Source organism: Tinamus guttatus, unplaced genomic scaffold (assembly GCF_059628265.1).
Source record: "Tinamus guttatus ecotype Peru unplaced genomic scaffold, ASM5962826v1 Tinamus_guttatus_pri_ptg000198l, whole genome shotgun sequence".
Taxonomy (NCBI): Eukaryota; Metazoa; Chordata; class Aves; order Tinamiformes; family Tinamidae; genus Tinamus; species Tinamus guttatus.
Genome location: NW_028288732.1, coordinates 5,734,834 through 5,754,569, shown reverse-complemented (window position 1 = coordinate 5,754,569; position 19,736 = coordinate 5,734,834). Strand labels below are relative to the sequence as shown.

The 19,736-nt window shown below is 38.2% G+C and overlaps 1 protein-coding gene across 2 annotated transcripts in view; it reads right to left on the bottom strand.

The window, feature by feature from the left end:
* BCHE (butyrylcholinesterase) overlaps window positions 1–19,736 on the bottom strand; it is a 347,216-nt gene that overhangs the window by 311,681 nt on the left and 15,799 nt on the right. The window contains exon 3 of one of the 2 annotated variants that reach the window (XR_015913319.1): window positions 13,509–14,308. Coding sequence is in view for 1 of the 2 variants with exons in the window: in XM_010224796.2 (XP_010223098.2) it covers window positions 14,184–14,308 (125 nt within the window). In the remaining variant the exon portion in view is untranslated. Of the gene's footprint in view, window positions 1–13,482; window positions 14,309–19,736 lie in introns of those variants that run through there. The other variant, XM_010224796.2, reaches the window with a different exon arrangement.

The following is a 19,736-nucleotide window of genomic DNA, read 5'->3' as shown; positions in this document are numbered from 1 at the left end:
AACTTTGCTCTGGCCTTAAGATGGAGCAGCCAGAATTGCATTTGCAGCAGGAATAACCACGGTTTTCATCCTATTGATTTTCTATTCCACCATAGATCAGGAGTACTGTCTGATCCTGCCCAGATAGAGGTGTTCTGAGAATTCCCGGATTTAAATATTTATTGTTCTTTCAGTAATTTCTCTGACATCCTCTGAGTTTTTCAGGGTGCCTAAATTTTAGATAGTCTACACTTACAGAGGGTAAATTTTTTAAAGCTGCCAAAAGCCAAAGTATTTTTTTAAAGGAGGCATCGCATATTGATTATTGGCCAATCTCAGTGGACCAAGATACTATGTTATGGTCAGCATTTTTATTCCTGTCATCACTTTTGCCTTTTCCCTTAACATTTTTACCTTTAATACTAACATGGATCTATAATATATTTTAGGCCAAACTGTTTCATCAGCTAGAAGGCATTGAGGACTTTTCATAAGAACTATATCTAGCTTAAAAGAGATAAAAATGAGAATGCTTGCTGCCTTTCCGGTTTTATCTCACATCGTTCACAAGAGAGAAGAGGGAAATGTTATTTCTGTTTGTTATGAGGAGCAAAGAGGACAATCTTGTTCTTTTTGATCTAGCTATCCCTTTTCAGACTATGGATATCTTATATATAATGTAAAAACTTTCTAGAAATTGAAATGCACAAAAGGTAAAAAGAAACAAACGTATCTGGATGCAGAGAAAGAGGATCTCATGAATTCCTGGGGAACAGGGCTCAAGGTGCACATGTATAATTTGTGAATGACAAAGGTTCTGCCCAAAATTTTATGAAAAGTTCAATTTATGTCCTCTGAGGCGAAGTCCTCATTGGTTTTCTTTCCCCGTCTGCAGTTCCTCTGTCAAGTCCTCTCGGTGCTCAAAGAGGAGGGAAGGTTGAGTAACATTATTTGTTTCTCAAATGGAAAACCAGACAGTCAAAAACCCAAATCAACCCTTGTTGGATTTTGATAAATCATCCCAGGAGCCTTGGAATGGGATGCAAAAGAGATAATTCAATTAAAAATCTACCTGTTCTGCAAGTAGTGATTCATTCTAGTGGCTAGAAAAATATTCTTGCTGTGTCTGTGTCTGATAAACTACCTCCACCTGGGTTATAGCTTTATTCAAAGTGAAAAATAATATCTAGAGATTTTCTGCTTTTCTAATGATGCAGTTTGCAGTATGCCATGATAATAAGCAGACCTTTTTTAAGCTACTGATAGTACATTGCTGTTTCCAAACAGACCAAGAGCCTTGAGGTCATTGGCAGTGAGAGGTTCATCTGCTCTGTATCCATCCAAAACTGGGAGTAGACAACTCACTTCTTAAGCAAAAATCTTGCACAACTTGCTGTTCTCTCTGATCTTAGCATTTCTGAGTATGACTGGCCTGAATTCGCTCTATTCCAGTCATGCAAACTGTTATTCCTAAATGGAGGAACATCAAGCAATACTTACAAACTACTTTGCATCATCACAGCACATTTCTTTTAAAACAGTGGAGGGAGTTTAGTGAAGTCCTGAGAAAGGGTTTGAAATGTTTCACAAATTCCCCATACCCAAGAGCTGGCGCAGAGCAAACAGGGTGGATCACATCACAAGGCTCCTCACCAAGATCCTCATCTACAGCAGGGGCCAACAGACAAGTTCTGCAGAGAATCTAATTAGCACATTTTTCCTTTTGACGTTTGTTACACACAAAACTTTCTCTGTGCAAAGGATGTTATTTTCCTCTCTGCTCTTGCTCGTGCAATTCCCGGTGGCTATCTTTATCGTGCAGTTTGCTATTTCTTACAGGTTCCTCTGTAGCATAATGAAGCCGCTCTGCTTTCCAAATATACTTTTTGGCACTGAAGTACAAAGTTTGGAACTGCACAAAGAAAGGCAGAATAATCTTTGCAGAATTATTTTAGTGTCTTCAGAGAGCGCACACCATTTTTTACACCTTTTTACAGACTTTCCTTTTCCCTATGCTCGCACTTATTTGAAAGTCGATCAAATAATAAGGTGCCTTGACTATCACAGAGCAAGAGAAGAAACTGCTGAGCCCATAAATATTATGGCCACACAGTGCAGCCCATGTAGATATTTTACATGAGACAAGTCGTTACTGGCAAAGAGCTCTGAATTTTCTTGCCTGAACATTTCCAAGCTGACTCTCAGGCTGCGCATGGTCATGATGGGGCAGGAAGGATCCTACTACAGCAGCTCAGTGCTCTCGGACCTCAGGGGGGATTTTACTGCACTATTGGAGGAGTTCTCCTGCTCGGAGGAGCTCAGACCAACAGGGCTTTAGAACAGCGCCGATACTTTCATTTTGCTTTTTAATGCTTTTTTGGATGGAAGCGCTGGTGACCATTTTGCATATTTTGTTATCAAACGTGCAAACAATTCCAGAAACCGCTCTGCAGCCCATTGTCTTCTACCATTTTCTGCAGGAGATGAAAGCAAAAGAGCTAAATTCTAGTGATTTTTTTTTCTCTCTCCCTCCAGACAGCTTATAAAGATGCATAATAATTTTGTAATAAACTGTAGTGAGGCATAGGATGATCACCATGCTCCTCACGATATGTGTAAGGCTGTTCCAATGTGGAGACAAGAGCAGGGAGGAAATTGCACAGCCCAGGCAAAATATTGGCTCCAAGTTTCATGCAGCAAAGTGCTTCAGCTTAAATAGGGCCTTATAGAACTACAGAATTGCAAGGATAACAAGGCAGAACATGCCCCCTCCAGAAGTGCAAGGTAGTTTGAGTGAAGCAGTGGGGACACAATATCTAGAAAGCCTATCCCATGTCTAACCCAATGCTGCAGTAATTCTTCATGATAGCAGTTTAGTTACAGGAAAAAACAACAATAAAAACATATTCTTAAGCCTACACTTACCCAACTATGATCTCAGCAATCATCAGAAATCACAGTAGCAACATGGATGAAGAGCAGGTGACTTCAATGGACTTCTTGCACCAGGCTGCCTGGGGTCAGTCCTCATTATTCTGGGGATGGGAGAGGAGCAGTGGGATGACGTGTTGTCCTCCTGTGACAAGAAGCTCCCACCACCAGCACTGCAGGACAAAGCTGAAGGTCTCCCTTGCCCACAAGGCTCTCACAGAGCACTTCATCTTTTTCCATTGCTGATAGTTCCCTGAAGGGGGGATGCATCATTTCTGATTATGAGAACCTGCTAGGAAATAAATGAGACCAATTAGCAGTTAGAAGCTTATGTTGAGGATGGCAGATCAGGAGGACTCCTTGCAGATGGGAACTGAAGGCCGCTAATGGCAGAAGTCTTTGCTCCGTAACTTCTCAACTGCAAACCTGCCGCTGAGGCCCTGGCTGAATTACAGCACAATTTGCAGACCCCATGTGAAATTACAGGCATGCTAAATCCAGGAAAATGATAAAAATCCTGGTGAACTCAAGAGGAAAATTCGCACTTCATTGAATTCAGTGTCAGCCTCTGTTAAGTTCAAAGGGACGTGGAAGCATCACAGGGTGACCAAGCACAGGCAAAGCCACCCAAGTATGGCCCAAGTTGTAGGTTTGTCTTTCCATTTGCAAGAAGTGGCCAGGCAAAGCTACGCTTATTTTTCATTACAGAAATAGGAGAACAAAGAAGACTGAGAACAAAGGCTTGAAGAGAGAGCAGAGAGGTTTAAAATATTATCAAAATCTTACAATATTCATGGTGCTGCACAGTTTGGTATCCCAGTGGGGCAAAGGAGACCCAGTCTGACACAACAGCCTGATTTTTATAGATTTTGGCTGCTCATTTGTTCTAGCATGGCCTCAAAGGCATTCAACCCCAGCATGTCTCAGGTCCGATACGCTTCACGCTTGCGGTCCTGGTCTAATGGGCACAGCTCGTCCTTACTGCCTTCGTTAAAATGCAAAATTTCAGCTGATCTCAATGCAGGGTCACCAAGATCACTGCAGCAAAATGTCATAAGGAGTCTGAAAAGAGAAAAAAAAAATCCAGTGATAGCACTTATCTTGTTCTGCTAAAGCTTCCTGCTGAAATAACAGGGCAAGAAAAGAGAGGAAGGAACTAAACATCTCAGTGATAAACAATATTTAAAGTGCCTGTCATGATCGTGCCCTATCAGTAACGGGAGATGCAATTCTATATGCTACGAAAGCCAAGCTGGCATCTCAGTCTCTTCCAAGTCTTCCTGTGGTGAAGCTTAGAGTCAACAAAACTGCTATTCTTAGACGTGTGACATGCTATTACTTGTACATTCATCTTAGCTATAAATACATGCATAGTTTGTATGTGTATGCAACAGTAACTTTTTGTTGTTGTTGCATAACTTGCACCTATACCCACCCTATTGACTTCTGTTGACAGAAAGCAGCCTGGCTCATCTAATAAATTAGGGTTCAGCTCAAAGCCAACAAACTTCAGCTGAAAGACCTTGATTTTAGTAGCCTTTGCATCAGGCTTCTAGGGCCAAATACTGAGCCCATGTGAAAGGAATAATCATAGGGGATGAAGCCAGAAGATGCTTGAGAAGAAAATTATAAAAATTCCTTGAAATCCTAGGGTTTGATTACTGCTCAGAACTAAAAGGGAAGCACAAGAGCTTGGGCAAGCTACACAGCCTGAAGCTTTAAAAGTTTAAATGCCTTGAAGTGGCAGGAAGGGCAAATAATAATAATAATAATAAAAAATCTAAAAGGAATGGAATGAAGATGGATTTCTCTGTTTGGAAGGACACTGGTTGACAACCTTTATGGAAAAATATTTTCTCTTCCCTTACTCTTCCCTAATTTATGTAGTGATGAAGCAAAAGAATCTATAGACATCCTGCAAATCTCTTAAGGCATCTTAATACTGAATAATATTACAGATGACAGAGTAAAAGCAAGAAATATACAGGAAAGGGGAAGAAAACAGACAAATAACTGAAAACTGCCTGATGCAGTTAACTGGAGGGATGCAAAAAGGGAAGAAAGAGGTTACACAGTTATTAGTGAGAAATGATAATTTATTGTCAGAGGAAAAAAAAGAGATCTAATTGTTTTGGTTAAGTGAATTTGGATTGAAGACAGAGATTAAGTAATGCAGAGAGTCGAAATCTGGCTTCTGCTGGAGGAAAATCTTAAATGGGTTCACATTATGGCGCCTGCTGGATTTTAATAGTCAAAATATTGACTGGGATGAGCATTGCACAAAATCAGCGAGACTATTTGGCTAGAGACAATGTAACTTTGAAGAATTTCTTGATTATTTTCCTATTTGGGCTTTCAGCTTCGACATAAATCCCCGTGCGTCCAGGCTGAAGTGCTGTGGTGGTTTAACAACCGTTGCTCATATCAGCGCACTCTGAAATACTCGACAAGACCGAGTTCTCAAAAAGGAAGTATCGAAAAGTTTTGCCTCCTAACACAGACATTGTCAGCAGTTTTACCCACATTTCTGGTTGTATTTGGGAAATCTGAGAGCTGCAATCAATGGCTGGTGTGTCTCCATAAAGAGGTGAGTTACAGCACATCTCAGAAGCAGCTAAGAGACCTGGCCAGGGAACCATAAAGCGGAGTCAGGCAGAAAAGTCCTGATTCCCAAACAATGAATGAGAAATCCCATAATTCAAACGGAAATACCCTTAGAGCAATACACCTATTTATTGCAAACCACAATTCACTCCTTTATATTTTATTTTACAAATTCTCCATTACTTGCTTCAGCTACAGTGAAATGGCCTACTGTAATTTAAAGATATTTCAGGCAGATCTTTTACGTCGCTTTTCCATGTCAGGGAATATTCAGACAATTGAACAATCAGATTACTGAAAAGCTGTTAAGTGCCTTGTGAGGCAAGAAAGTATGAACTATTTAAGAACTAATGTGAAAGACAGCAGTTTATATGACATCAGGTAGATTCAAAATGAAAAAAAAAAAAAAGGAAGAATCAGTCAATATGATTAGATAGGACTATGTTCAATAAGCACACTTCTTGTTTCAAAATTGTAAGAGAAGAAAATTTCTAGAACATACTTTAAAAAAAAAAAAAAAAAACAGATTTCTACTAAGAAAATCCCATAGGTTGAGAAGAATGCATTTTACCCTTGCAGTCTTCATAGTTCACAGGAGTGATGTTCTGTGCATCCAAAAATTTACTTTCAGGTGACTTTTTTTTTTTTTTAAGCATAGGAGAGGCTAAAATGAATCATCCACACTAAAAACTGCAGAGTGAATTTAGACAATAGGAATTCTTTCAAATATTTTTAAAGCAGAAATGAGGTCAAGAAGAAAACACTGCATCTCTGATAGCTATTTGTCAACTCTTTGCAGGCTTCTCAGGAACAAGAAGTTGTGGAGGTTTGGAATTTAGAAGTTGTTGATGGGCCCATTTGAGTTGCGGTTGCTTTAAACTTGGAAGCTTTGGTTGCAGGACTAGGAGAATATTTGCAATGAAGTACACACAAACATTTCACCAAAATTAGGGTCAGTGAAGCAGTGTCTTCTTGTGCTTTATGCACTGAGATTTCCCAAGCCCTCAAAACCTGTATCTGCTCTCACTGAGGTTGAAAATATAGGTCATTATTAAGAGATGAATTCTCACAACAGAGGCAAACTGAGACACAGGGAATGGAGATGTGTATGTGCTATTGAATGAATCGTGAAGTGGGTTTGTTTTTTTGTTTTTTTTTTGTTTGTTTTAAATGTTACACGTCAAAAAACACATCAGAAGCTGTCTTATTTTCTAGAAACTCCAAAATGAAGACATGACCAACATTGAAAAAAAAAAAAAAAATCTAAGAGTTAATGGTAACAGTAGAAAGAGTGCCAAAGAATTTACTAGAGCAGAGTGCCCATTTCCATCAAAAATTAAGCCTTTATGTGTAGTCCAAAAGATTGTAATGAAAGTGCTTTTAATTATAGCATTTTCCATCACAGATACTTACAGAAGTACATATACCCTACAGAAAGATGGTATTTGTGTGAGGAAAGGTGAAGAGGGTCAGGAGAAATGTACATTTTACAGAACACAGAGAATATGGGCATTGTAATTAATGGATCAAATTGCCAAGGAATTGCAAAGAGGATCAGAGGGTAAAAAGATAATTATCAGATCAAAGGGTAAGGAGCCAAATATTGAAATAAAATGGAAGTAATACAGACAGCTAAAGAGGAATTATTGACCAATAATTGTATTGCTTTAGGCAATGTATGCTTTGCAAGAGCCATTAGAAAAAGGTCTTTCAGGCAAGTCTCTGTTTTTATAAATGTGGAATTATGAATGTCAAAGGCTGTGAAGTCATTGCACAGCCACAGTGCACTAAGAGCAGCTCACTCTGAAAAGTGCATAAAGGGAATTGAAAGGAATACAGACATCAATGGCTACTTATGTGGTCAAGGAAGTTTCCTTTGAATGCAGAAGTAAATGAGTGCATTTTTCTGAGATTTAGCATAAAATTTGTCCTTATATCAACATAAATTGCATAATTTATTCTAGAGTGGTGCTAGATAAAACCCCTGGGATAAAACCTCGGTGAATCTTCTCCACTGTTCTGAGTGAATTTTGCATCTCTCCCTAAAAAGGGATTCTTGGCCCTATTCGATCTCAATATTCTTAATCATCTGTACGCAGCATCTATGAGCAGTGATGATGGGAGATGCTGGAGTGGATCCGCTTTCCAGGACAACTAACCTGACCTCCTGCCTGCTCAGAGCCCTTGCTCAGGTGAACTGGCAGCAGGGATCCGTGGAGCAAAACTATGGTTTTTGCTTCCATTTTTCAGAGGTTGTGGATGAGCAAAAGAGTAAAATTGCATGAAACATAAATTAATTGGTGTGTAAATATGAATACTACTATTGAATACTGCCACCACTAACCTATTAAGTGCAAACTGGATGGAGGCTTTAGCTTCTCATGGATTTCCCTCTGCAATGAGCGCATAGGTACTGTTGTTTCAAATTTTGCTCTCACATTTAGCTTATAATTAGCAGGAATCTGAGGTGTAGAGGGTATTGTTAGATATTAAATATCTCACAGATTACTGAGTGATGGAGAAGATTGAAAATGTCAGTCAAAAGAGCTCCTCCTGCCTCTGCTGAAGGGCAATGACAAAACCTCCATCAGCCGAGTCAGCCAGTGATCTAAAACTGCGAATGCTGAGGCCATCCACAAGGGAGATATGATGTAAAACATGATATATATCGACAACCATGTGCTACTTGCTGTTTTGGTTTCTAAGAATCATTTCTGAAACAAAAATTATAACTTTAAAGAGAGCTACAAGATCAACCTACTCTAGAGAGCAGAGGCAAATAGTTCTAGGCAAACCACTGTGGCCATCAAAGGTGAAACATGAAATGGGATGAACTCCAAGATAAAAAAAACGTACTGAAATATAGAAAAGCAATATTTTTCTGCAATTCTAAATCCTAATTTTAAAAGGCCTATTTTTTTTTCTTGACTGAAAACAAATATATTTAGCTGTTACATACATCAGTATTATTTAATGATTCTGATATAACTTCAGCTAGCAATATCTATAAAATCTGCAGCTCAGTAATTAGTGTGTATGTTGGGAAGGCAAAAGTTTAATATTTTAAAAGTATCATTTTGGATGTGTGATTCGAACTGCTTCTCACAAGCCTAAGTAAAATCCACGTGAACTGCTTTTTAAACAATTCTTGATAAATGATCAGCCGCATATCTTGCTGCTTATTCTGGGTTAAACCTTAATTGCCTCACATATGAGATAATAAAATAAGATCAATCTTTAAAACTCCACTGAAATATACACATTTTTTTTGCAAGAAGTGGTCCATAATAGAGAGAAGATGATGAGGTGCCCTGAAGTGATTAGACACGCTGCAAGAGCGAATTTAATTTGGAAGATTGAAAGGTGTGGAGATAACTGCGCTTTCTGCCTACACACTTCTACCACTACTGAGCCTAACTGAGGACTTATAAATACTTTATAAATTAAAGAAATTAACCGCACCACTCCCAAACTGCAAGAACCACCTACACCATTTGTACACTGTGCTATTAATAGTGGTTAAAACTCCAGTTCTTGGAATGTATTAAAATGGAAGTGGATTTTTAAAAGCCGAAGCTGATGCTCTTTCTCAAGTTTGAAACATCAATAATTTCCAGGAAGTCTCTAGGACCCTGACACAAATGAGCCTATTCTTAAAAAGATGATGTAAGTAATGTTGGAATTGGGTAAAGTGCGAATGTGACTCCCGAAGCACCCACAAACTGCTGTGATCTTCATTGCTCACTTCTCTCTACCAGCCCCTGTACTGGGATTGGGCTCCATTTTTCCTCCTAAAACTCCCCAAACCAACTGAAATCATCCTGCCCCTGGCCTGCAAGCCTTATTTAAACTCACCTGCAACCCAATTAAAAGCCTCTCGAAAACACACACCTGCGCTAATTGTGAATTCATGTTGCTGCACTGCAGTCATTAAGGTTATGAGTTAAAGTTTTTATGAGTGTGGCTAATCCAGTTTATCAACAAAATACTTGAAAGTTTACGTGCGGAAAGAAGATAATCAGTATTCATGCTTCAAGATTTCAGCAGGGGTCAGGATGGAATTATCTTGTCTTATGATGCATTTAAAAATGGCTAATTATGTTCATAAAATTTGGTCCTGAAACAACTGAAATCAGAGTAAAAGCTTTTGCACTTTTAACTGTGAATGACTAATTTGGCTGAGGTGTTTGTTGATTTATATCAGAAAGTCCTGCAATCATTTCACTCACCAGTTGGATGACATGTTTTGACAATATATTAAAAACATAGCAAAAAACATGAACATATATTGCCTTTACATAAGTTTTCATTCCCAAGTCAGTGTTGCTTGCAAAAGTTGGAGATACAGTGGTGAGAGACAATGTCTGGAAAACACGTATATACTTAAATACTTATAGGTGGATGTGTATATGCACTTATAGCCTCTAAATTCCATAACACACAATTTTGGAGCTGTAGTCCGAACAGACCCAAGGTTAAGCATTGACCATGTGCACACACTGCGTTTAAATGCCCCCTGCAGATTCCCAAGACACACTATTCTATTCATTTCATTTCATTTCATCAATGTTGGAAATGCAAAAAAAAAAAAAAAAAAAAAAAAACTTTCCTTCACTCACCCAGAGCAGTAACTTGCCAAGCAATAGGAAAACTCACCTAGGAACTTACCTAGATAAGAAGAAGTTAAAAACTCATAATTCAGGAACTTTTCCTAACACTTTCTTGCTCCCAGCATAAATCAGGCAGCACATGGAGAAAGGGATAGACACATCCAACTGCCCATATCCCTTATGCAGGTGCAGGGCATTAGAGCTGCTCACCAGCCAAGAGTGGTGGGACTTTTGGGCAATTGCCCACAGCTGCATGGTTGGAAGAGGAGAAGTCAGTGAGAAAGTCATCAGCTGTCTCGTGTTTTCCACAGCAGACCCTAAGCTACAGCCAAAGCTGCTGGTCTCATTGCTTGCCCCATATTCAGAATTGCTGGCAAGTTTCTAAGCTTTGCAGCTTAGTGGGAGAATATTTTGGCTGGAATTATCGGAACAGAGATACTAGGTTGTGCAGGACCTCTGGATATGCTACGTAGCCCTTTAATTATTCTGGGGCAAAAATGCTTGTTTTTCAACCAGTGCAGAAGGAAGGGCAAGGGACCTGTCTACTGTTTTCCAGCTGGGATTTGGTAGTGGCACCACAGACTGCTCTTTAATGGCTCTATGTATTGCAGGTGTATCTGAAGCATTATGGTGTTTATGATGTCCCTCAAAATAGCTGCCGCTGATGTTGCAGAACTGGTGCTGAGCCAGTAAAAATGCATGAACTATAACCGTGCCTGAGAAGAAGACAATGTTGTGATGTTGATGAAGACAAATAATCACACACACACACACCATTAATATGATATTTATCTGCATGATATCTGCATATGGCAATGGGCTGAATCCCTTGCTGATGATCCATTGCAACAAGAATATTAGAGAGGCTCAGAGAGGGTCATATTAAGCTTGTGCATCATGTAATATAAATAACACATTCTGTCAGTTCCACCGGTTTCTCCACAATCTGTGATAATTTTCTCTACAGTACTCTACCTAAAATAGAAAATTTATATTCATTATCTTGCAGAGATGCCTTTCCATCTAGGGATGGCAGGGAGTTGCCTCTGTTCCTTTCCATTCACAGACATATCAGAGCTACCTGCTAACAAAGAGCTAAATTCTGTCCATATATCCATGTATTTATAGAGCGGCAAGCCCTGCCCCATAAATAGCCTGAGCCTCCAGTGACCAAAGAGGGGATGGAAAGACAAGCTTTCAGTTAAATGGAAATTTGACTTTCTCCGTGCGATAAACCTTGAGGGATGGATTATGGAGCCTGAAAGCCAGTCCTAAATAACCAAGTTATGGGCATAGAAGCTGCAATTGCAAGGAAGCCTCAAAGCCTTTGGGCTTTTTATCTCTGCTGGAGTAAAGCTGGAGGGTTCAAGGGCTGTGTCCGAACAAAAGGCAACTTCCAGATGCCCTTTCCAGAGTCATAAAGCCTTGGACCTTGACTAGCCCTGGGGACCCTGCAGAGCCCCTCGACACTGGTACTCTGAGCAGACCAGCTCCTTTGGGGTTGGATCCAGCAGGATCATAGGTAGGGTTTCCCTCAAATAACACTCTATCAAGAGTTTATCCAACCCAAATTCCTTCACATAAAACACTAAAAGTCAAAATATGGTATTTTTAATTAAATAGTTTTACTGGAAAAGTTTTGACTTAAAGCCTCCTATAACTATCTCTAAAGTAAGTGTGAAACATCTGTAATTTAATCATCTGGCTGTTAGCTTATAAACCTAATGACAATTGGTTTAATGCCAACATTTTCATTGGCACCAAAGTTCACCTTAGTATAATCTCCCAGCACCTCTGGGACTAACTTCAAAATTCTTGCATCAGATCAAGTATGAGTTGAAAGTATCAGTGCTTTTCCCCTGGTTTCACACAGAAGCCTTGGTTTCTTGCCTCTTCTGAGCCAAGAGAAAACATTAATTAACAACATTACATCCTCAGTGAAGTTCGGGTGAGACATCCCCTCTCATATGTGAGCCCTGCGATAGGCAACGACATTGAACATCTCAAATGACATCAAGTGTGTTTGACCTTTGCTTTTAGACTCTTCCTAGTGGAGACTGTTCTTTTTTAGCTCCTCATTACCTCAGCCACGTAAGTCAGAGTGCTTAGGGCTTTATTATGTTTGGGTGAGTGTGGGATATGGATATATGACTACGCGATATGTTGATTTCATGTGTGACAAAACAGAGATAATTAAATTCTTCCCCAGCATATGAAATTTATTCACACCAAGAAAATCAGTAAAACAGTTCTTCAGAAAGTGATTTAAGCTTTATTTTATTCTTTCCTCTTCCCTCCGTTTTTATTTCTCTTTAAGATCATGAAACAGATGCAGCATACATAATGTGGAAAGAGTATTAATTACTCTTCACATGGGCTTTTTCCAGCCAAGCAAACGCCACACACAAAGACGCCTAACCAACAAGATGTTTTATAAAGCATTTTACAACCAGCCTTTCCGAAAGTTTATTTTAATTAGCTCGGATTTCTTGCTGCTCCTGTGGAGGTTGGCCATGGCACTTTGGTGCCCAGCACCATGGAGGGATGCGGCAATGGGCAGATCCAACTGGAAGATGAGCAGTATGAGGAAGACTCCATGAATATCCAGCGTGGTGCAGACTGACACAGCTCTCCATGCTGTTTTTAGTATTGGTAACTGCTAATATATGTAATGATATATTAGCATATATATATATGTACTACTTGTGGTATAAACAAGAAATGCTGTATGAAGAGGGCTTTTTTTTTATCTTCTAGATGCTTTCATAATTATAATCAGCCTGCTCTAATATGGTGATGTTTTTGATTGTGGAAGTTTGATTGTGGTCTTCAGAAATACTGTGATATAAGATGTCTTTCCTTTCTCTCTTTTTTTTTTTCTTTTTTTTTTCTTTAATTTATTCAGGAAATAATTATATTCTCTTAGTAGCAACTGAAAGGATGAACAGCTATTACAAGTTACAGAGTTTGGTCTTTTTGAAAGATAAATGGTGATCCCTTTCTGCATAGGAACCCTTCTTGGTCAAACTGGCCACCAAAAAGAGACCACTCTCTGTTACCTCCATCTTATCAGTATGCCAAATTCAACAGGGAGATTTGTAAGAGCTTGTGATCACTAGAAGGGGAAATGGAGACAGTGAAAAGCTGTTACTTTTACCTAAAGCTTCAGAATAATTTATTTATGAGAAGGGTTGTTCCTCTTACATCCTCCTTATGTCCATCAAATTTTAGACATTTATTCTTCCCAGACAGGCCAGTGAAAGGAATTTGAGTATTCTTAAGTATTATTATATGTAACTTCCAACCACATCTGGCAGCAGAAAAGTAGGAGGAATAGTTATCCATATGTGTAGCCACCTGAAAGATCTTGGTCCTCCAGACCACTTCACCTTGCATGATGTCCTCTTCATGTCTCACTTCATGATTGTACCAGCACAGGGAACCGATGATTTTGACGCTTTAATAGATAGTTTGAATACGCTCTGGCTTTGGCTGTCCTACAGCTTTGGCAACAAAGAAGCAATAATTCAGGTTTTAATGACTGCCTTAACTTTTTGGTCTAACAAGCAAATATCATTTGTTGTGTCCAGCAAAGTTGTTATCTCTTTATGTTGATGTCGATTAAATTATGTCTGAAGCAAAGTTTAAGTGCTGTAGCATTGCAGTCAAAGATCAAAACCAATTGTGTTTTGCATAACAATGCTCTAAAACACAGCTATTTCTATTTAAAAAATCCATTTTTCTATAACAGATTACATTGTTTCTTTGAAGTGTGAATTTAAGCAGCTACTGTTTGTAATAATATGTACATCATTAATCTTCAGACTTTAATATATCTAGTCCTATTTAGCACACTGCAACTTCAAAGGGTTTGGATGCCTTGTTGTTTATTGAGATATGAGGTAAAACATAAATGAGAGATCTGGGGAATTAATATTATATCCATAATTCTTTTTAAATCTGCATAACATTTTATGATTGATGCGTTAGAAATACCTGTGTATTTGCCTTGATCAACAGCAATATAGGCATACTGGAAAGGGCAAACAAACATATTAGTTAGAGACCTGTACATCTTTCCCTCTTGCTAGTGTAATCATTAAATTGATTTTTCCAGTCCGACATGTAATTGCTCCAGCGATGGAATCCTGCTTTCCACTCCAGTTCTGCTTCATCAACACTTCCTGTAAAACACAAAATGGGTCGCATTAATCTAAATTTGAATCTCTTTAAAAGGTAATTGAAAATATTTTTGATTATCACTGTCATTTGCTCTAGATACATTTTAGGCTAATCTTCCTTTGTCTCTTTTCGTCAACCTGGAAAGAGTGGAAATGCAGTGATTAAGACTTTATCTTTAGATTGGGAAGGAGGGACTGGAAAGATATCCTGACATGCACTTCAGGATAATAACTACACTTAGGGGTAGGTTTGTGGGTTTTCAGCTAATATTCATGTCCATGAAATTAGTCATTTTAAAATCATGTCTTTCTGAAATCTTCAAAATATTGTTCTGGCTCAATATGTTTTAAAGTGAAACCTAGATGCTCCCTTGCAAACTGAGATATGTACATGCAAAAATACACTGAAATCACAACTCTGCTCAAAGCAACAACAGTGTTGCCACTAGATTTAATAGGGTCATGATTTCACCCTGTTTTGAAATAAATATACATGTTATTAAACATAAAAGACATAAGTTTGGAGAGAGATACAGTAAAATGTGCACAATGTCAACATAAAAAAAATGCTTTTTCCTTCCCTTATTCTAGCCTATAAAACATATTCCAAGCAATCCCATGTCCCAAGACAATATTTATTGCCAGATCTGTAATAGGCATCATAGCAGAGGGCAAGGTTAAGAAGAGTAATAAAAATAGATCATCTTGGAAAGGTCCCAAAGTATCTTATGCACAGGGATCACTTCTTCCATTCCCAGAAGAAAATTAGCCCCAGGGAGGAATACAGGATACTGCAGGAAGGATTCATACAGCAGCTAAAGGGAAGATATTGGAGTTTATTGCATAGCCTGGGTCATTATTTTAGATCTCTTGTAGAGATTCTTTTTTCTTGAAGTTAGAAGGCAGTTTGTGATCTGCAAATGCATTCTGGATTTGATTATTTCAGTCTCCCATATCAACATAACTCACTTCCAAAAACAAAGTTTGGTAATTGTGTTCATACTATACCATTTCCATGGATGCTTTATGCTCCTCTGATTTTATGTTCTTCTGCTAGGATAGAATATAGGCCCCTTTCCTCCATAAATAAACCCTTTCTCCCTTTTTATGATCTGACAGCAGTGCAAGTTTAGCTGGTTATGTGAAAATGAAATACTTCTTTTGTGTTTTACACATCAGTAGAGAAAATATTCTGGAAAGAGAGTTAACAGATTCAGAGATTTAGTTTGGAGAAGCATCCAGTAATTTAGTTGTTTATCTGCAGTTCAGCTCAATGTTTCCAAACCTTTTTGGTCTGGAAATCCAGATGGCAATTTAATGAGACTTTGAAATGAGAATTTCATTACTTCTTGGTTTCAGTGAGAGTTGAAATGCAACCTTTTCCTTTCCTTTTCTTGGTGGGGTTTTGTAGTTCCGCTTGTAGTCAAAAGTAAAATTATGAAGAGCACATACAAAGGGGGAAAAATTAACCAAACTCCTCCCACCACAGTTGTAAGAAGAATATAAGTTTGGTAATATCAGAGTTCAAAGAAAATTCAGAAAATTAAAAAAAAAATCTGCTGGCCACAACTGCCATTAAATCTAAGGACAAAGTTGCAATGCTGGTTCCAGTAAAACCATGTCTGGTTACTAAGCTAGACAAGTGTGAGTCACAGAACTATACAGAGAAGAAATGCCTGACGTTTTATTTGCCTGACCCTGAGAACTGGTCTTTGTATATTTCTTAACTTAAAGAAGTCAGGTTCTCTGATAAAGCCAAATTATTTCTACGCACCTCAGATGTTCTGGTTACTTAGCATGTGGATTGTTCTTGCATTATTTGAAGAAAACACATAAATCTTATTTCTTTTCTTGTACTTGATTGTTATGGGTATCCAGCTTTATTTAGCCAGGCAAATGGTCTCAATATCAGTTTGAGAAATTGCTCTGCTTCTTCCTTCATTATTCAGGTTTAGGCGTGTGCAAAGGCTTGCTGTTTGGAAAGCATTTCTGTCCAAAGACTTGGAATAAAACAGAAAAAATCTACCATACACACATCTTCAATTAAAAATCACTGCTCTAGAGTAGAAATTGTGAGACATTTCAGTGCTTCTTCAAGATCACTGTGAAGGAGTGAGGGAGCTGGGGAGAATGGACAATGAGAAACAGAGACTGGCCATCATTATGAATCTAAAAGACAAGGGAGAAAGGAAAACACCAAAATAAGAACTCGGACTCCCATTTGTTTGCTTTTTTTCAGTGATAAGATCCAAATTGAAGTCACAAGTCAATGCATCCCATTATCACCACCATCATCAATCTCCTGGAGGCAACCACCCATGACTTGGACGAGCTGTCAGCTAGAAGGCAAAAAAGGATTAGGGAATTCGGCAGGACCGGTAATTACAGCTGCGAGTCCTGGGCAGCCCCCATCAGAGCAATCCTACAGAAGTCAGCTAATAATACAGGGAACTTATTTTGCTTTGTAAAGTCATTTAGATAGTCCCAGACCTTACAGTAATAACAACTAGCCCCATCCAGGGCCCAGTGAAGTTTATGAGGAGAAAAGGGGAGGTTTCAGTGGGCAGTGAATCATGACTTAATGCTTCAAAAAGTCTCAGTTTAACAAAGCAAAAAAGTGAAGTCTTTTTTCTCTATTCCTCTGCACAGGGTCAGCACAGACAGCTGGCATTTCTTTTCTTTCCACATAACTCCCATTCAAATGACCTTATAGCAAAGTTAAATTTGTCTCCATCATTTGCTGCTCTGCTGAATGTGCCAATAAAGTGCTAATCTTAAATGTATTTTTGCGCTATTTTCATTAGGAGCAGGACAAAGGCTGTGTAGCTATTCTTTTATAGTAAAATTAGAAAGGGATTGAAATATAGAATTATTTTTTCCATCCTTCTCAACATCTCGTAAATCCTGGTACGGGCAAACATCTTTTTGACTCATCAGTATGATAAACACTACAACTTGATCTACTGCAGGCTCTCATGGTGATAGTTTCTACATAAAATGCTACAAAGCAGTAAAGAAATAGTGCATCAATATTTGTCTTTTCAATACACAGAATGTAATCATACATTCTGTGAATATATTTTTTTAAATAGTATTTGTGTTTCCACATATATTTTTAAGAACATTAGATTTTTTAAAAATTTTCTTCCAAAATATGATAGTGCTGTCTGGAAAGTGAAATACTGTAAGAGCTGGTTTATCTCCTGTGACCTGGGATGCAAAATGATATAGCTAGAAAAATGAAGATTAAGGTGTTGTAGCTGGTCACCTTGCAGTAGTCTTGGTGAGATTGCTTTTGAGTAATTCACTTTTCAACAAGCACAATGAAGGCAGGATTAGCTCTATGACAACTGAAAACCAATGGTAATTTTTCTAATTCATTTTATTTTTAATAGTCCTAATGTTCTGAGTATTTATAGCTCCTTCGATATCCCTATAGAATCCACATATTGTTTAGATGATCACAGCAGATAAAATGATTTTGGTTATTTACTAATCAGGAAATTGAAATTAACTTTTCTTTGTCTCCATACATAAAATGTTTTCACATTTTAGTTTTTAAAATATAATGAATTCATATTAGCTACCTTGATATTTGTTTTCTTTTTAGATGATATATGATCCAAATGAAATGGAAAAGTATATGTTATACATGCCAGAAACAAAATCGTAGCGGAACACAAACGGAGAGCTTGGCCACCTGCAGCTTTCCACAATCAAGTAGAAACAGGAGTATATAAATAGTGAGGGGTCTGGATACATCAGGACTGTATTAAGGAAGTAGTCTTACATAGATGCTTTTATAATTAACATATGATTGCTCTAAAAGCCACTTAAGAGTCACTTACTGAGCTCTGTCCCTACGGTGTGGTACTTTTAGCAAGTTATCACAAAGAGAGTTCTGGTGATTGTCCAACTGCTTTTGCCCTCAAATGAAATATTATGAATATATTCAGATCCTAGCTGAAATAATTCCATTTTGGCTGTCAGAATTACCCTTGAACTATTAGTTGCAATAATAAACGTCCTTATTTTGGTTCTTTTGTTGTCTTACATTATATTAAAGTAATCTTTTACTTTTTTACTAGAGTATTTTAGTAGAAGAAATAATAGAAAATATAGGCCTTCATAAGATGAGGAAATGTTTCTGTTTACGACATTCAGTGTCCTGCTAGTTCCTCTGGGTGTAAAAGGAGATAGAAATGCAAGATATTTCAGAGAAGAGGATTTTTACAACATAATGGTAGTATATCATGTTTGTAAGTAGAAACATTAAGAGTTTCCTTGTCAAAATCATAAGAGATCGTGTGCCAAACATAAATACAAAACCATAATATTTTGATTGCACTATTTCAAGGACTCATAGATTCAGACACATGACGAAACAGCACTGCTTCATAACTGCTTGGTTTCTGGAGCAGGATCCAGCATGATAAGTCTTTCCTTTCTGTGCAAGAACATGTTGAGTTTCTTTTAATTAATAATGTAAATACATATCGTGAGTTACTGAGCACAATAGAGCAGATGAAGACCTGTTGGCAGGTCAGGAGGCTGCTTCATCATCCCTCCTGACACAGGGACATGCAAAGCAGCTCTGCCCTCCTGCCAAGATGTTTTGAGCAGTGTCTAGAGGTCACCTCTACTCTGCCATGGAGCATTTGGTGGTGGCCGGTTGTTTGGCAGGTGTACGTTACACCGTGGGAGCTCACAGCCTGGTTAGAGAAACACCTAAAATGATTCTTCTGGCTCAGAATAAAGGGAGCTTCAAAATTCGAAAAAAATCCTAAATTCCATCCACATAACTTCATTTTCTCTTTTTTTTTTCTTTTTAAATCCCAAAATTAATTGATAAAGTATTCCTTTTACCTACTGATGTTGCTGCTTCTCTTGATTTAATTGAAAAACTTCTGTTGAATTAAGAGCGGATAAAAGTTGAGCCATAAGACAAATATAGGCTCAAATTAGGAAGGAACAAATTATATCAGGGGAAACGAAAAAGAAATCCGTGCACTTTTTCATGGAATTTTACTTATTTTTAAGTCTACAACTCAAGCTGAGCTTTGCAGAATGCTTGTAAATTACTAATTAACCTTTAAAAATTGCATCCGAGTTCTGAAATGAGACTCCCATGCAGCTCAGAGCTACAAAATCGCCTTTATAAGAGAGTTCTTGGTGCAACCCGCAAGCACAGACCCTTGGTCAGTTTGATGGACTTCACAGCAAGAGTTGCTATGGCCTTTGCACAAAAACCTGTCTCAGTACAAGCGGATTTAAAAGCCCATTATATTCAAGTAAACACAAAAAACCTGCTGCAGTTGTGTGTTTTCTGGGTAGTGATTAGCTACCTCTCACAAACAGGCTGTATGAGCAGGTAGTCACGACTCAGACACAATTTTCCTCGGTCAATGCCAAGGTCCTTCTAGTTGTCTTT